The sequence below is a fragment of the Erinaceus europaeus genome, chromosome 20, assembly GCF_950295315.1.
Source record: "Erinaceus europaeus chromosome 20, mEriEur2.1, whole genome shotgun sequence".
Taxonomy (NCBI): domain Eukaryota; kingdom Metazoa; phylum Chordata; class Mammalia; order Eulipotyphla; family Erinaceidae; genus Erinaceus; species Erinaceus europaeus.
Window position 1 is genome coordinate 52,606,374 of NC_080181.1, and position 12,380 is coordinate 52,618,753.

The 12,380-nt window shown below is 44.4% G+C and overlaps 1 protein-coding gene across 5 annotated transcripts in view; it reads right to left on the bottom strand.

The window, feature by feature from the left end:
• Nucleotides 1-12,380, bottom strand: part of SV2B (synaptic vesicle glycoprotein 2B) — a 141,048-nt gene that overhangs the window by 32,528 nt on the left and 96,140 nt on the right. For 4 of the 5 annotated variants that reach the window (XM_016190347.2, XM_016190286.2, XM_007517475.3 and 1 more), the window contains exons 3-5: nucleotides 6,530-6,710; nucleotides 6,080-6,231; nucleotides 117-250 (exon numbers count right to left, since the gene is read on the bottom strand). In XM_016190347.2, coding sequence (XP_016045833.1) covers nucleotides 117-250; nucleotides 6,080-6,231; nucleotides 6,530-6,710 — 467 coding nt within the window. The remainder of the gene's footprint in view (nucleotides 1-116; nucleotides 251-6,079; nucleotides 6,232-6,529; nucleotides 6,711-12,380) is intronic. The other variant, XM_060179360.1, reaches the window with a different exon arrangement.

Consider the following 12,380-nt stretch of genomic DNA (forward strand, 5'->3'; position numbering starts at 1 on the left):
TCCTCACAAATGGCCACAGAGTCAGATTTAATGATGGGCCAGGCTGGCCAGCAGGGGCGCTTTGCAAAGTACAAGCAGAGAGTGTGATATGATGGGGCTGAAAGTCTCCCACTCACCTCCAGCAGGAACCTTGGGCTCTCCGGCATGAACTTCAGGGACACCAGGGACACGGTACAGGGCAGGGCACAGACGATGACAAACACTCTCCAGCTGTGGAAGTGGTAGTTGGTGCCCATGCTGAAGCCCCAGCCTGTGGGAAGCAGCCAGAGGAGTTCTGACACAGAGCGCAGAATGACTGCAAAGCACCAGCTCTTGGGCTCTAGGACATTAGAGCATCACCCACACAACAGGATCAAGTGCAGATGCCCACCTGGAGCCTGGCATCTGGGACGGGCACTGACATGTGTGATGGCAACCCCAGGCAGGCCCAGCCTGACACTTCTGGGGCCTCATGTTAGAGGCAGGGTCCTATATTTTTATGTTAATCTTACAATTTAAGTTAACAAATTATTAAGTGGAAGATGTTTTATCTCTCTGTCTTGACAATCTGGAAGGCCAGGCCCAGAACTGCACATAACAGCCTTTGGGGGTCTTCTCCCTTACCTGCCCCAATTCTTCCCATAGAATGAGGAGTTTCAGGTCAGCAACCATAGACATATCATGCCCATCAACATGGAGAGGATGGGCATCTCTGTTGTGACCCCTGGCGTTTAGTGGGAGTCCCTGGGTGCTGAGACGCCAAAGCATGATCTGATGGGGGTGGGGTGTGGAATCAACCGCAGAGGCCCTTGAGGAAAGCAGAGCTGGTCTTATGTCACTCAGGATTTCCACTGGGGATCTAATTACCCAGGCCAGGGCAATGCCAGCTCCAGCGACTCTTTTTAAAATTTTATTACTACTATTTTTTAACCAGAACACTGCTTAGCTCTGGCTTTTGGTGGTGCTGGGAACTGAAACCTGAGACTTAAGAGCTTTAGGCATGAATGCACTTTGCATAACCACTATGCTATCTCCCTGGCCACAGCTCTCATGACTCTACAGCACAGAGTTCAGGACTATACTGTGTGCATGTGTAATATAATCGTGTGTGTGCATGAAACTCAACTTTTATATTCAAGCAAATTCTACCACTGTTGAAATGGACAGTAGCTGGATAGGAGCTAGTAACCTTTCCATTTCAACATAGTGGTTATGCCTTCAGGATCTACAAAGCATTGTTTTGAAAATTCTGTTTGGTGAAAAGCATCCCTCCTTCAAAGAGAGGTGGCAGCATGAAAATGAAGAGCCCAGACCTCTGCGTCCACGAAGCAGTGCTGTGGTGCTTTCTCACATCGTTACCAAGGGGGTGGACTCTTGTGGTGACAGGGTGCAGGTAACGATACCTCCACAGGTTTGCTATGTATTCCCAGCAGCCAAGAAACATTCACCTGCTGTCGGGAGCAACCAAATCTATTTAGAAAGAGTTTCCTGAGGGGATGGAGAGACAGCTCACTGGGTAGGGTACATGTCTCGCCAAGCACTCAGCCCAGGTTTGAAACCCAGCACCACAAGGGTAGTGCTATGACAACAGAGGAAGCACGGGTCTTGTGATTCCTATCTGTTTTGTCTGTCTGTCTGTCTGTCTGTCTATCTATCTGAATATGAAAGCTACCTTGAAAAGGTGGAATTGTGCATGTGTGAGGAGACCCCAGATACATACACAGAGTCTCAACATTTACTGCCAAATGTTGGATCAAATTATGAATACCAGCAAAATAATGATTTGTTCTTAACAGCCAAGGATATAAGATAGAGACTGGTTTACTCATGCTGTTCAAAGTCTCTGGGGATGTTTTTATTGTTTGTTTGTACACATCATATTGCATAGGGAGGAGGCTCATCTAGCAGAATGCAGACTCTGCATGATAGGTGGAAATCAGGGTGTGACAAGGAGAGGGGGCGGAGCCAAAAGAGAGTATGAACCAGCGGGGATTAAACCAATACCCTGCAGGCAGGGTGGTTCTAGTGGTTATGTAAATAGACCACAGCGATTAAGCAGGGGGAACTGGTGCACTGCCCAACAACTGTGCACTGTTCTACTTCCAGTGGAACTCCTAACAATATCTGCTGTTTCTGCAGATTGTACCTGTTCTATTTGCACAATTGAAGAACTAACCATAGGGAATTCCAGGTGAGAAAATGTGGGACAAAGGCCACTTAGACACACTTGGCCACAGCAGGAGAGCAGGTTCTCTTGGTCAGAATCAAATCTGGGCACAGCTCAGGCTTCTCTCCTCACCTCACTCATGGGGCTCCCTTGCTCATTTTAATTTTAATTAAAGAGCCTTTACTTTCTCCTGGGAGTAGCAATAGAAAGAGGAAGATTTAAAAAAAAAAAAAACATGGTAATACTTACACATTCCTCACCCATGTCCAAAATTATTCTTACACAACTAGGAGTAAGGATGATAAAAACTACATTAAAAAAAAGTTGGGTGGACAGGAAGGGAAAGGGGGAAGAAACAATATGTTTACAAAGTATTCTGCCTGAGAGAGTGTTTTCTCTATGAGAATATGTATTGACTAGCCAAGCCCATTCTCTCTTCATGCCTCTATGGGCTTTGTGATCTTAGTAATCTGCACTTATTGAACTGATTAGGTGCATCTTGGGGGCTTTAAATTAAATAAAATTAAATGGTGAACTGCTTCCAAATATCTGGAACAACTATTAATTTGGAGACAGGAATTGTTCTGTTCACGGATCTCTTAGCTTGCCCTACTTTCCTCAGCCAGGATTTCACAAGCAGCTGGTGGTGCTAACAACAATGGGAGTTAATCTTCCATAATATATCCAGGGGTTCCCAGGAAATTTTCTGAGCTTGGCTATCTTCTTTCTCAACGATTTGGTCACCCAAATTCCTAGTACCAAGTTTTCACTTCATTCCTCCAAAATCAATTAAATGGGTTGCATAAACATCAGTCCTCTCTGGGTTAGTTTCCCCTGCGTTTGTCCCTGCGGAGTGAGCAGAGGAAGTGCCAGGGGATTAACGTTCTAGGCATATTGAGAAATATCATCAAAGATCTGATTCACTGTGAACAAAACATCCAGTACTGGTACAGTGAGCCTTAGAGTAAGTAGTCATTCTTTTCTTTTCTTTTCTTTTCTTTTTTCTTTTTTTGCCTCCAGGTTTATCGATGGGCTTGGTGCCTGCGCTACGAATCCACTGCTCACGGAGGCTATATTTTTTTTCCTTTTGTTGCCCTTGTTTATCATTGTTGTTATTGCTGTCGTTGTTGGATAGGACAGAGAGAAATCGAGAAAGGAGGGTAAGACAGAGAGGGGGAGAGAAAGACAGACACCTGCAGACCTGCTTCACCGCTTGTGAAGCCACCCGCTGCAGGTGGGGAGGCCGGGGGCTTGAACCGTGATCCTTGTGTCGGTCCTTGCACTTCGTGCTATGTGTACTTAACATGCTACGCTACCGCCCAGCCCCTAAGTAGTCATTCTGTCATACCACAGCCTATTATTCAATGACTGCCACCTCTCCAGATTCAAAGGAGGTCTCGAAACTTTACATCAGGCTCAACCTGACGCTGTTGACTGGCTACGGAAGAAGGGCAAATGCTAGAAGAAGAAGTGATTTAGTAATGATCGACAAGATCAAAGGATAAGAGGGGTGTAAGTCCTACCACTACAGTTTCATATACCTTCTCCTCTATTGGAAGGGTCCCTAATCTTTGTCCCTCTGGGAATATGGACCAAAGATTTTCATGGGGTGCAGAAGGTGGGAAGTCAGGGGTTATTCCTGAGGTTCAGTGTCAGCACTACAAACCCACCACTCCTGGCAACTCAAATGTGGCTAGAGCCATTAGGCCTTCAATGGTCAATATTTGCTAACTGCTTACACCCCAGTCCTGTCTGCAGCTGATGCTAAGAAATCGAATTGTGCAAGGCCCATCAAAGTGACTTCCCTTTCACTCCTTCTTGGGTTTAACTTCAACTGTGCATTGGGTGCACCTGCTTAATTTGGGGGCCCAGTATCAACAGTTCACAGATAACAGTGCATATTGATGAAGGGTGGAGTAGGAACAGTACAATTTGTGTTTAAAATTATGGAGAACTGACTATGATGACAGAATTATTTGAAAGACTCTGAAACTCCTAATTCATTATAACTATTTCTATTTTTTCTCTACTTGTGATACAAGAGATCTAGTTAATTCTCAGATACTAGATACGGCAAAGACTGTATGAGGGTTCCATACTATTTCCCCTTATTGGTCACACAACTGGATTAAATTTCCCAGTGTCCTTTAGGGAAAAAAAGTGTGGTGAAATTTGGGGCCACAGGGATAGGAACAGAGAGGAAGAATACAATTGCTAGCCTGCCCTCACAGCCACCCATATACAGCTGTGCATGTTCTTGCCCCAAGCCAAGACAGAAGCAACATGTTGAAGATACTGGCATAATGTCCTGGAAGGTGGCTGAGTCTGGAAATACTTAACAGTTTCCTGCACATCAGAAACATTATTCAGGTCTTACATGTAGGGAAAATTTTTATTGTGTTAAATCACCGAGAGCTCATTGTTTGAGAGGTTATCAGGCATTGCAATCACATGACTGTAACTGAAACTGTGGGTGTTGCCTACATCAAAGCTTCTTCTTAGAAAAACAAACATGGAGCCTTGGTCAGGCAGAACAAACAGATGGGGTCAAATTAAGATAAGGCCGTCAAAGAGGTGAGTGGAGTGAGAAGTGTCAGGCACCTTGGGTGCAGTTATGTGCCAGCCCTTAGCTCTCTGCAGGCTTTTGAGTGGTGGAAAAACTACACCTGGCGTCTGTAGCCTACAGGAATGGTTGTGAAAGGTCCAGATGGACACCGTAAAGGCACAGTCAAATTCAAATCCATTGCCTTCTCCCTACTTTACTCTTTATTATTATTATTATTATTATTATTACTATTATCTTTACTTATGTATTGGATAGTGAAAGTCAGAAATCGAGCAGAAGGGAGAGACAGAGACAGAAAGAGACAGAAAGACACCTGCAATTCTCCTTTACCACTCGCAAAGCTTTCCCCCTGTAGGTGGGGACTGGGGGCTTGAACCTGAGTCCTTGCACATTGCAACACAAGTGCTCAACCAGGTACGGCACCACCCGGCCCCTCCTACTTTACTCTTGGCGAAACTATCAGTGAAAGCTAATGCTGTCAGGTCTTGGCACAGAAAACTCTGATGTGTTATTATCTAAGATAATAAAATTGTCTGAGCCAAAACCAAGGTCTTCTCTGTAAGGACTGCACTATTTCTGCTTCTGAACAAGAGTGACACCAGGCCCTAAAGGGGAGCATGTACAAAAGCACTGCATAGTGCTCTTCTCCCTTTCAAGATTCCCCCACCAACTTGCTTTTATCTTTTTTCTTTCTTTCCTTTTTTTTTTTTCTTCAACCAGAGCACTGCTCAGCTCTGGTTTATGGTGATGTGCAGGGGATTGAATCTGGAACTTTGGAGTCTATGGCATGAGCGTTTCTTCCCCCACCAACTTTTTTTTTTTTTTTTTTATTTCTGTATTGGGGAATTAATGTTTTACATTCAACAGTAAATACAATAGTTTGCATGACACTTCCCAGTTTTCCATATAGCAATACAATCCCCACTAGGTCCTCTGTCATCCTTTTTGGACCTGTACTCTCCCCCCCACCCCCTCCAGAGTCTTTTATTTTTCCCCACCAACTTTTCTTGGCAGCTTCTACATCATCTAAAATGGGGCTACAAAGTCTGATTCAGTAGGGGGTAGGAGGACTGGAGGAGATGAAATCTGAAATCTTTCAAATAGAAGACAGAAAAAACAAAGACAAAAATGAGGGAGGGAAGGAGAAGGGGGGATAAGGGAGAGCAGGCAGATTATTTCCAGAAAGAAATATGTGTGTTGAAATTAGTGTTTGTTTCCAGTAATGGAAAGGCCAATGTTGTCAGCAGAAATGACATGTGTATATGGGGAGAGACAAATGATGTTATGTGTTGGGGACAAGAGATACTGTCTGGGTGTAGGTACTGTAGAAACAGGAGTTCCCAGGCTACTTTGTGCCCATTACTCACCATAGTGTGGAATAATGCTCCAGGCCATGGCAGATGCATAGAGGCCCCCAGTCATCCAGAAGATGCCCAACCAGCTGAGGTGCTCTCCTCGCTTTTCCCGAGACAGAAATTCAGAAAAATAGGCAAAGACAATGGGCAGAGAACCCCCAATACTGCAGACAGAAAATACCAGAGAGAATGAATCAAGTCAGACTCTAAAAATGGTCATAGCAGAAACCAAAACTTCCTAAGAGCCCCCCTCCCCCACCCCGACTCAGATTCTGTCATGAAAATACACACTGTGCTATTGAAAGACTGGTGTATCCCATTATCTTGACCTCAGACTCCTGACTTTACAATTTGGATGTCAAGCACAAAACTCTGTCGGGGGTTTCCTGGAGAGACCATCACTCGGAGTCCCAGGATGAATGGACCACTGGGTGAGGGTTCAGTTGAAGCTGGCATACATACCCTATGCCTGAGATGAGTCGGCAGAAGAGGAAGGCTCCGTACCCCTGCACGAAGGAGGACAGAGAGGCGAAGGAGGCGTTGATGGCCAGAGACATACTGAGGACTCTCTTCCTCCCCAGCTTATCAGCCAGGCCCCCTAGGATAAAGGCCCCTGCCATCATCCCCAGGTAGACTATCAGCCCTGGGAGAAAGAGAAAGAGACAGCAGAAGGGGAGAAAGACAGCATTAGACACCAGGTGATGTTTTAGAAAATCCGTCACCCATTTTTATGCATCCTAGAAATTCCCTGTCACAGACATAAAGGATGCAAGGTAACAGAACAGTTCAAGTTCTAAGTGCTGTACCAATTAGATTTCTTAGAATGCTACTCCGCCAAATCACCTTATAGCTTCACACAGTCTAAAATTGGTTGGTTAACCATGAATGGGGTCTATTTCTTGAAGACTTGTTTGAGCCATGGTTACTATATATTATACTATTTATTATGTTATATACTATATGAACATGACATTTTATTATTTGTTTTGGTAAAAAAAATATATTCTCACCATGGACAAATAAGTATTAGTGACATTGGGAAGGAAGGAAATAGAGCAAGAAAAGTAACAATTGCCATTATGACCAGTATTTTAGTAAACACCCAAGAAGGACGTCTCCTAGGCTATATCCAATGTCTAGGATTCTTAAGAGTAATGTGAAAGAAAGTAGCAATGAGTATTTCTAAAACACATGAAGGTACTACTTGCCTTACAAGAAAATTCGTTAATGTAAGACTTCACATTTAAGTGCATTGTGGTGAACACATTTATGGTTCTCCACTGGAAGTCAGCCTCCTCCTCGTGTGGAGGAAAATCTCCAGAAGTGCACAGACAATTCTTTCTTATTAACTATCAAGTGCTTACTAATTATCAATGACCGTGTTAATTATATATGTGACTTGCTAAACCCAGGAAGGAAACTGCAGAACAACTTTCATGCAGAGAAAATAAGTTGACACAAAGTATGTAAGTACCCTTTCACCCAGCAGGGACTGTAAACCACATGAACATAGTGTCTACATGAACATAGTGTCTATCGTGAACAGGAAGATTTTTTGGCCTCAATGTTTTGTTTATACGGATTAAGTGCCAGATAGAGCCAACACAAAGACCTTCAATTAGCTGTGTGATCCAGTTGAAGGTAGGTCCCTTGAAGGAGATGTTTTTAACTGTACTCTGCTTTACATTCCCTGTAGCAGATTGCCTTCTTTTTATTTTCTTATTCTTTGAGATGGAAAGAAATGGTAGCTTAAATGCCATCACTGGTCTTCACTAATGAGAATTTCTTCCCTCAGCTGCATTGTTACTTCAAACTACGATATTCAAAGGCTTGTACCGTGATCATCCCTTTTCTTTTCAGTATATGATGTCAACTTATGCAATATACCTGACTCTCCCAGTATTTATCCAATACCTATTACCAAGCAAGCGCTGGGGATACAGCAGAGTACAAACACATGAAAGCCCCAACCTTTATTCTAGCTGGGGAAGAGGTAATAAATAGCTGAGTAAAATACAGAGTAAGTAGGGAAGTAGTAAGTAGGGTGCTGATAGTGAAGCTGAGTCCTTGCCTGTGATTTTAATATCCTACCTTTATAAAGCTGAACATCACTAAAAGCATTAGACTTTACTAGTTAGCCTAGTCACACTAATGGCTTACAACCCACTCTCTGTTGTCCTGAATTCAAGAAATATGAGGAAACAAGAGGATGTCATCAGGTGGGAGTAGCAAGGAGCTCCCACTCTGAAGGTCCCCTCTTCATTTTCTGACCTATGAAACAGCTTGTCTATGTTCTCCCCAACAGAACTGACTTTGCTCTCCCAGTCTCACTTTGGGCAATTCTAAATCAATCCTGACTCTCCTCCTCCCGTCGTTACTGTGTTTGACTTCAACAGCACAGCTGGGTGCATGACCCTAAATTGGACTCTCTGGTAACAATAGGTTTCTATAGAAAAATAATGCAAGCGAGAGGAACAGAAATAGCCAGTGTGCGAGGCAGCTGTTCTAAATAAGCTTGTTCAGAGGCCAGAAAGGTGAACTTGCATGCATGGGGTCCTGCGTTCAATTCCTGGCAGTGCGTATGATCTACTCTCCCCTCTCTCATTCACAAAATTAAACAATTAAAATAATAAATAAGATAGTTCAGGAAGTCCTCCATAAAATAGGGTGTTCGAGTCAGAGTAAAGGAGAGTCAGTGTGGAGGTGTCAAATCTCTCATCCTGATCCAGAGACTTCTCTGCATTATTAGAAGATGCACAGAAAAAATGATGGAGCAAGGATTTCCCTTTCTCTGTTTCACTCATTTTCCAGCCAAGGACTCAGAAAACACAGTCAATAATGACCCACTCTACTAGGGCCTTGTGCTTGTATTTGAGAAAATGAGTCAAGATCTGCAGATCCAACTAACTCATGCATGTGTTGTGATATACTCACTGTAGACGTGTGTACACCAGTGTTTCCTGCTCAATTATGAGCTCATCCCTGTAGCCCAACCCTGACCAGACAGGCCCCCCACCTTGAGTTCATGTTGTCCAGTTGTGAGCCACCCATGCTGTGCCTAGTAGGACTGCTTGTTTCACGGATGAAGACATCTTAAAACCATCTTCTGCTGCTATGACTAATGTCACCAAGAATGAGGTTGGTCAGCTGCCTGGATGAGCCTGAGACTACCCTGAGGCTCATCACTCTCTCCTGGTAGTATAGTCTGCCTGACTGGTTTGGTGCCTGATCCTGACATCCTGGGCCCCACAGCATCAGATGCTCACACTGATTAAAAATAAAAGTTCTGCGGTAGCGCAGCGGGTTAAGTGCAGGTGGCGCAAAACGCAAGGACTGGCATAAGGATTCTGGTTCAAGCCCCCGGCTCCCCATCTGCAGGGGAGTCTCTTCACAGGTGGTGAAGCAGGTCTGCAGGTGTCTGTCTTTATCTCTCTCCATTTCTCTCTGTCCTATCCAACAATGATGACATCAATAAAAAAATAAATAAAAGTTCTATTTGATGTAGTCCCATTGGTTTGTTTCTGCTTTAGTCTTCCTTGCAATTGGGTTTGTTTCATCAAAGATGTCCTTGAAGTTTAGGTGGGAAAGTGTTCCACCAATGTTTTCCTCTAAGTATTTGATAGTTTCTGGTCTAACATCCATGTCCTTGATCCATCTGGAGTTGACTTTTGTTTCTGGTGAGATAAGGTGGTTCAGTTTCATCTGCATATTTCAACCCAATTTTCCCAGCACCATTGATTAAAGAGAGCCTCCTTTCTCCATTTAATAATTTTGGCCACTTTTTTAAAAATTAGATGTCTATAGGCGTGGGGTTTAGTTCTGGGCTTTCAATTTGGAACAGAAGTCTTCCAAGGTCCATTGACAATACCGAGATAAGTCTCCTGACACCAGTACTATGATCTATAACGCTCTTGTGAGTTGTTGTCCTCTCCTCTTTCAGGCAGATCCCTGGGACATCAACACCAACCCCCCCCCATACTGGAATTTTACACAATTCCTCATGCTTGAAACTTAGACTAGATAGAGCAGAGAAGGAAATTTTATCCCAAGTTAATCCTGTTTGGGGAGTTTGGGGTGGGGGGAGCTGGACAGAGGGACATCTCAAATGGAAGGAAATGGCCTATGCAAGTAGAGGGTTTATGTATATGGGGGAATTTGGTGAGGGCCTGGAGGGGCTGGAGGAATGGGAGAAGATCAGATCATAAACAGTTCATAATCTTTGACAGTGTGTGTGTGAGAGAGAAAGCAAGCATATGCACATATGACTGTACATGCTAAGCGTGTGTGGGTGTTTGCATGCATGTGTTTAGGCCTATAAATTGGAGGTGTGTCAAGGGGAAGATAGAGGGGGCTGGGGACACCTCACTGGGAATCTCACTGCTGCCCAGGTGTTGCAGGTGCTCCATTTTGGTTTCCTGGCTCTAAGCCTGATGTCTGTTACTACACCTCATCGTCCAGCCTGAAGGAGGCACCAGAGAGAAGAGCTCCTCAAAATGCTCTTGTCGTGGACTCTCTCTGCCACTTTGGCATAGAGTCTTGGAAGAAGATCAGGGATCCAGCTGCACTCTCCTATGGCAACAGCTTCTCTGAGAAAGTTAGCCAAATGTTTTGTTTATAACACATCTGGATGCCTGGAAACTTCTGGAATAAGGAAACCCTTCTTTTGGATCTAGATACTTGGCAGAGAAAAGTGAATTGAACAATTCACCTGGCGGAAACCAATCTGACAATCATCATGTTGGACTCATCTTATACTTTATAAATCTCATGTACTCAAATGAATTAATCTTTTTTAAGTATGAGGAGAGAGAGAAAGAACCAGACATCACCCTGGTACATGTGCTGCCAGGGATTGAACTCAGGACCTCACGCTGGAGGGTCCAATGCTTTCTCCACTGTGCCACTTCCCGAATCACCTCAAATGAATTAATCTTTGAGGTAAATTGTAACTCTAAAACATACAGCACTGTAAGCCAATCTTACTTACCTCAAAAAAACTTTCTTTGAAAGAAACTTCATACAGGGGGTTGGGTGTTAGCACAGCTGGTTAAGCGCACATGGATAGGCGTAAGGATCCCGGTTTGAGCCCGGCTCCCCACCTTTGGGGGGGGGTCACTTCACAAGTGGTGAAGCAGGTCTGCAGGTGTCTATCTGTCTCTACCCCTCTCTCGATTTCTCTCTGTCCTACCCAACAACAGAAGTGCTCTGTGCCTGCAGTCTGGGGACCCGGGTCCTGGTCTCAAACCATGTGTCCTTCAGCAACTCACTTCCTCCTTGGGGTGCAGCTTCTTCAAGTTGGAAAAGAAGGACATGCTAGGATTTCTCCTTCATCCCTTTCACTTCTAGTATTAGGTGAGTCTTTATAGTTTACGACTCATAATCTACTATCTCGAGTCTTTTCAATGATAAGACCTCTCTTTCTAGAGCTTAAGGAGAGGTGAGACAGAGAGGCCAAGGAGAGAGTGAGACTTCTTTGGACTGTTCCCTGCACACTGACACAGCCTCTGAGTCAGCAAAATCTCCCATAGAGCAGCAGAAAAGCGCCCACTCTGCACATTTCAGCAGGCAGCCAGCCCTCACGGAGAGGAGAGAAGGCTGTTCAGTGGGCCCCAAAGGGCATGCCAAAGGCTCTCATATTCCTACAGCCATTACTCTGACTCGCCCATCCCTCCTCCCAGTCTGAATAGTATCTTTGTCTTTCAAACTCCCTCCTCCAGAAACAAAATCGACTCTTTTCAATGTGAAAACCAGATCATGTGGCATGTGTGGCACAAGATTTATACATAAGAAAGGGCTGTACACCCACTGACCCGCAAAGGCTCATTTTGCTCTGCAGTCATGAGCACCAAGGACCTGAGTGTTCTCTGGCACGGCGCCTGATAGAGGGATCGTGGGGAGTCTTTCGTGCCGCTGCTGCTCTGGACTGTACAGGATGATGGATGGACCACTTACTGGGATCCTCTTCAGGGCCTGACATGGGAGGATGTTTGTGTTACTCTCCAGTTCTCTCTAGAGTCTAAGTCACAGGAGCCACTGCCAATTCCTCCTGAAATCAGCATCTGACATTTCTGGTCCAGCTGACTAGACACAGACCATACCACCCTCTGCTCTACACAGAAGATTGGCTTTAACTGACTCCAGCACCCTAAGCAGGGCCAGCACCAACTCTGCAACTGCATCTTATTGAAGTGATATATTTTGCATAAGAAAGTTGTTTAAGCCAAAGACTGAAAGTAGCCAGAATGCCCATAGACAAATGACTGGTTAAAGAAGTTACAGAGTATATACTCCATGGAATGGTATTCTGCAGGTA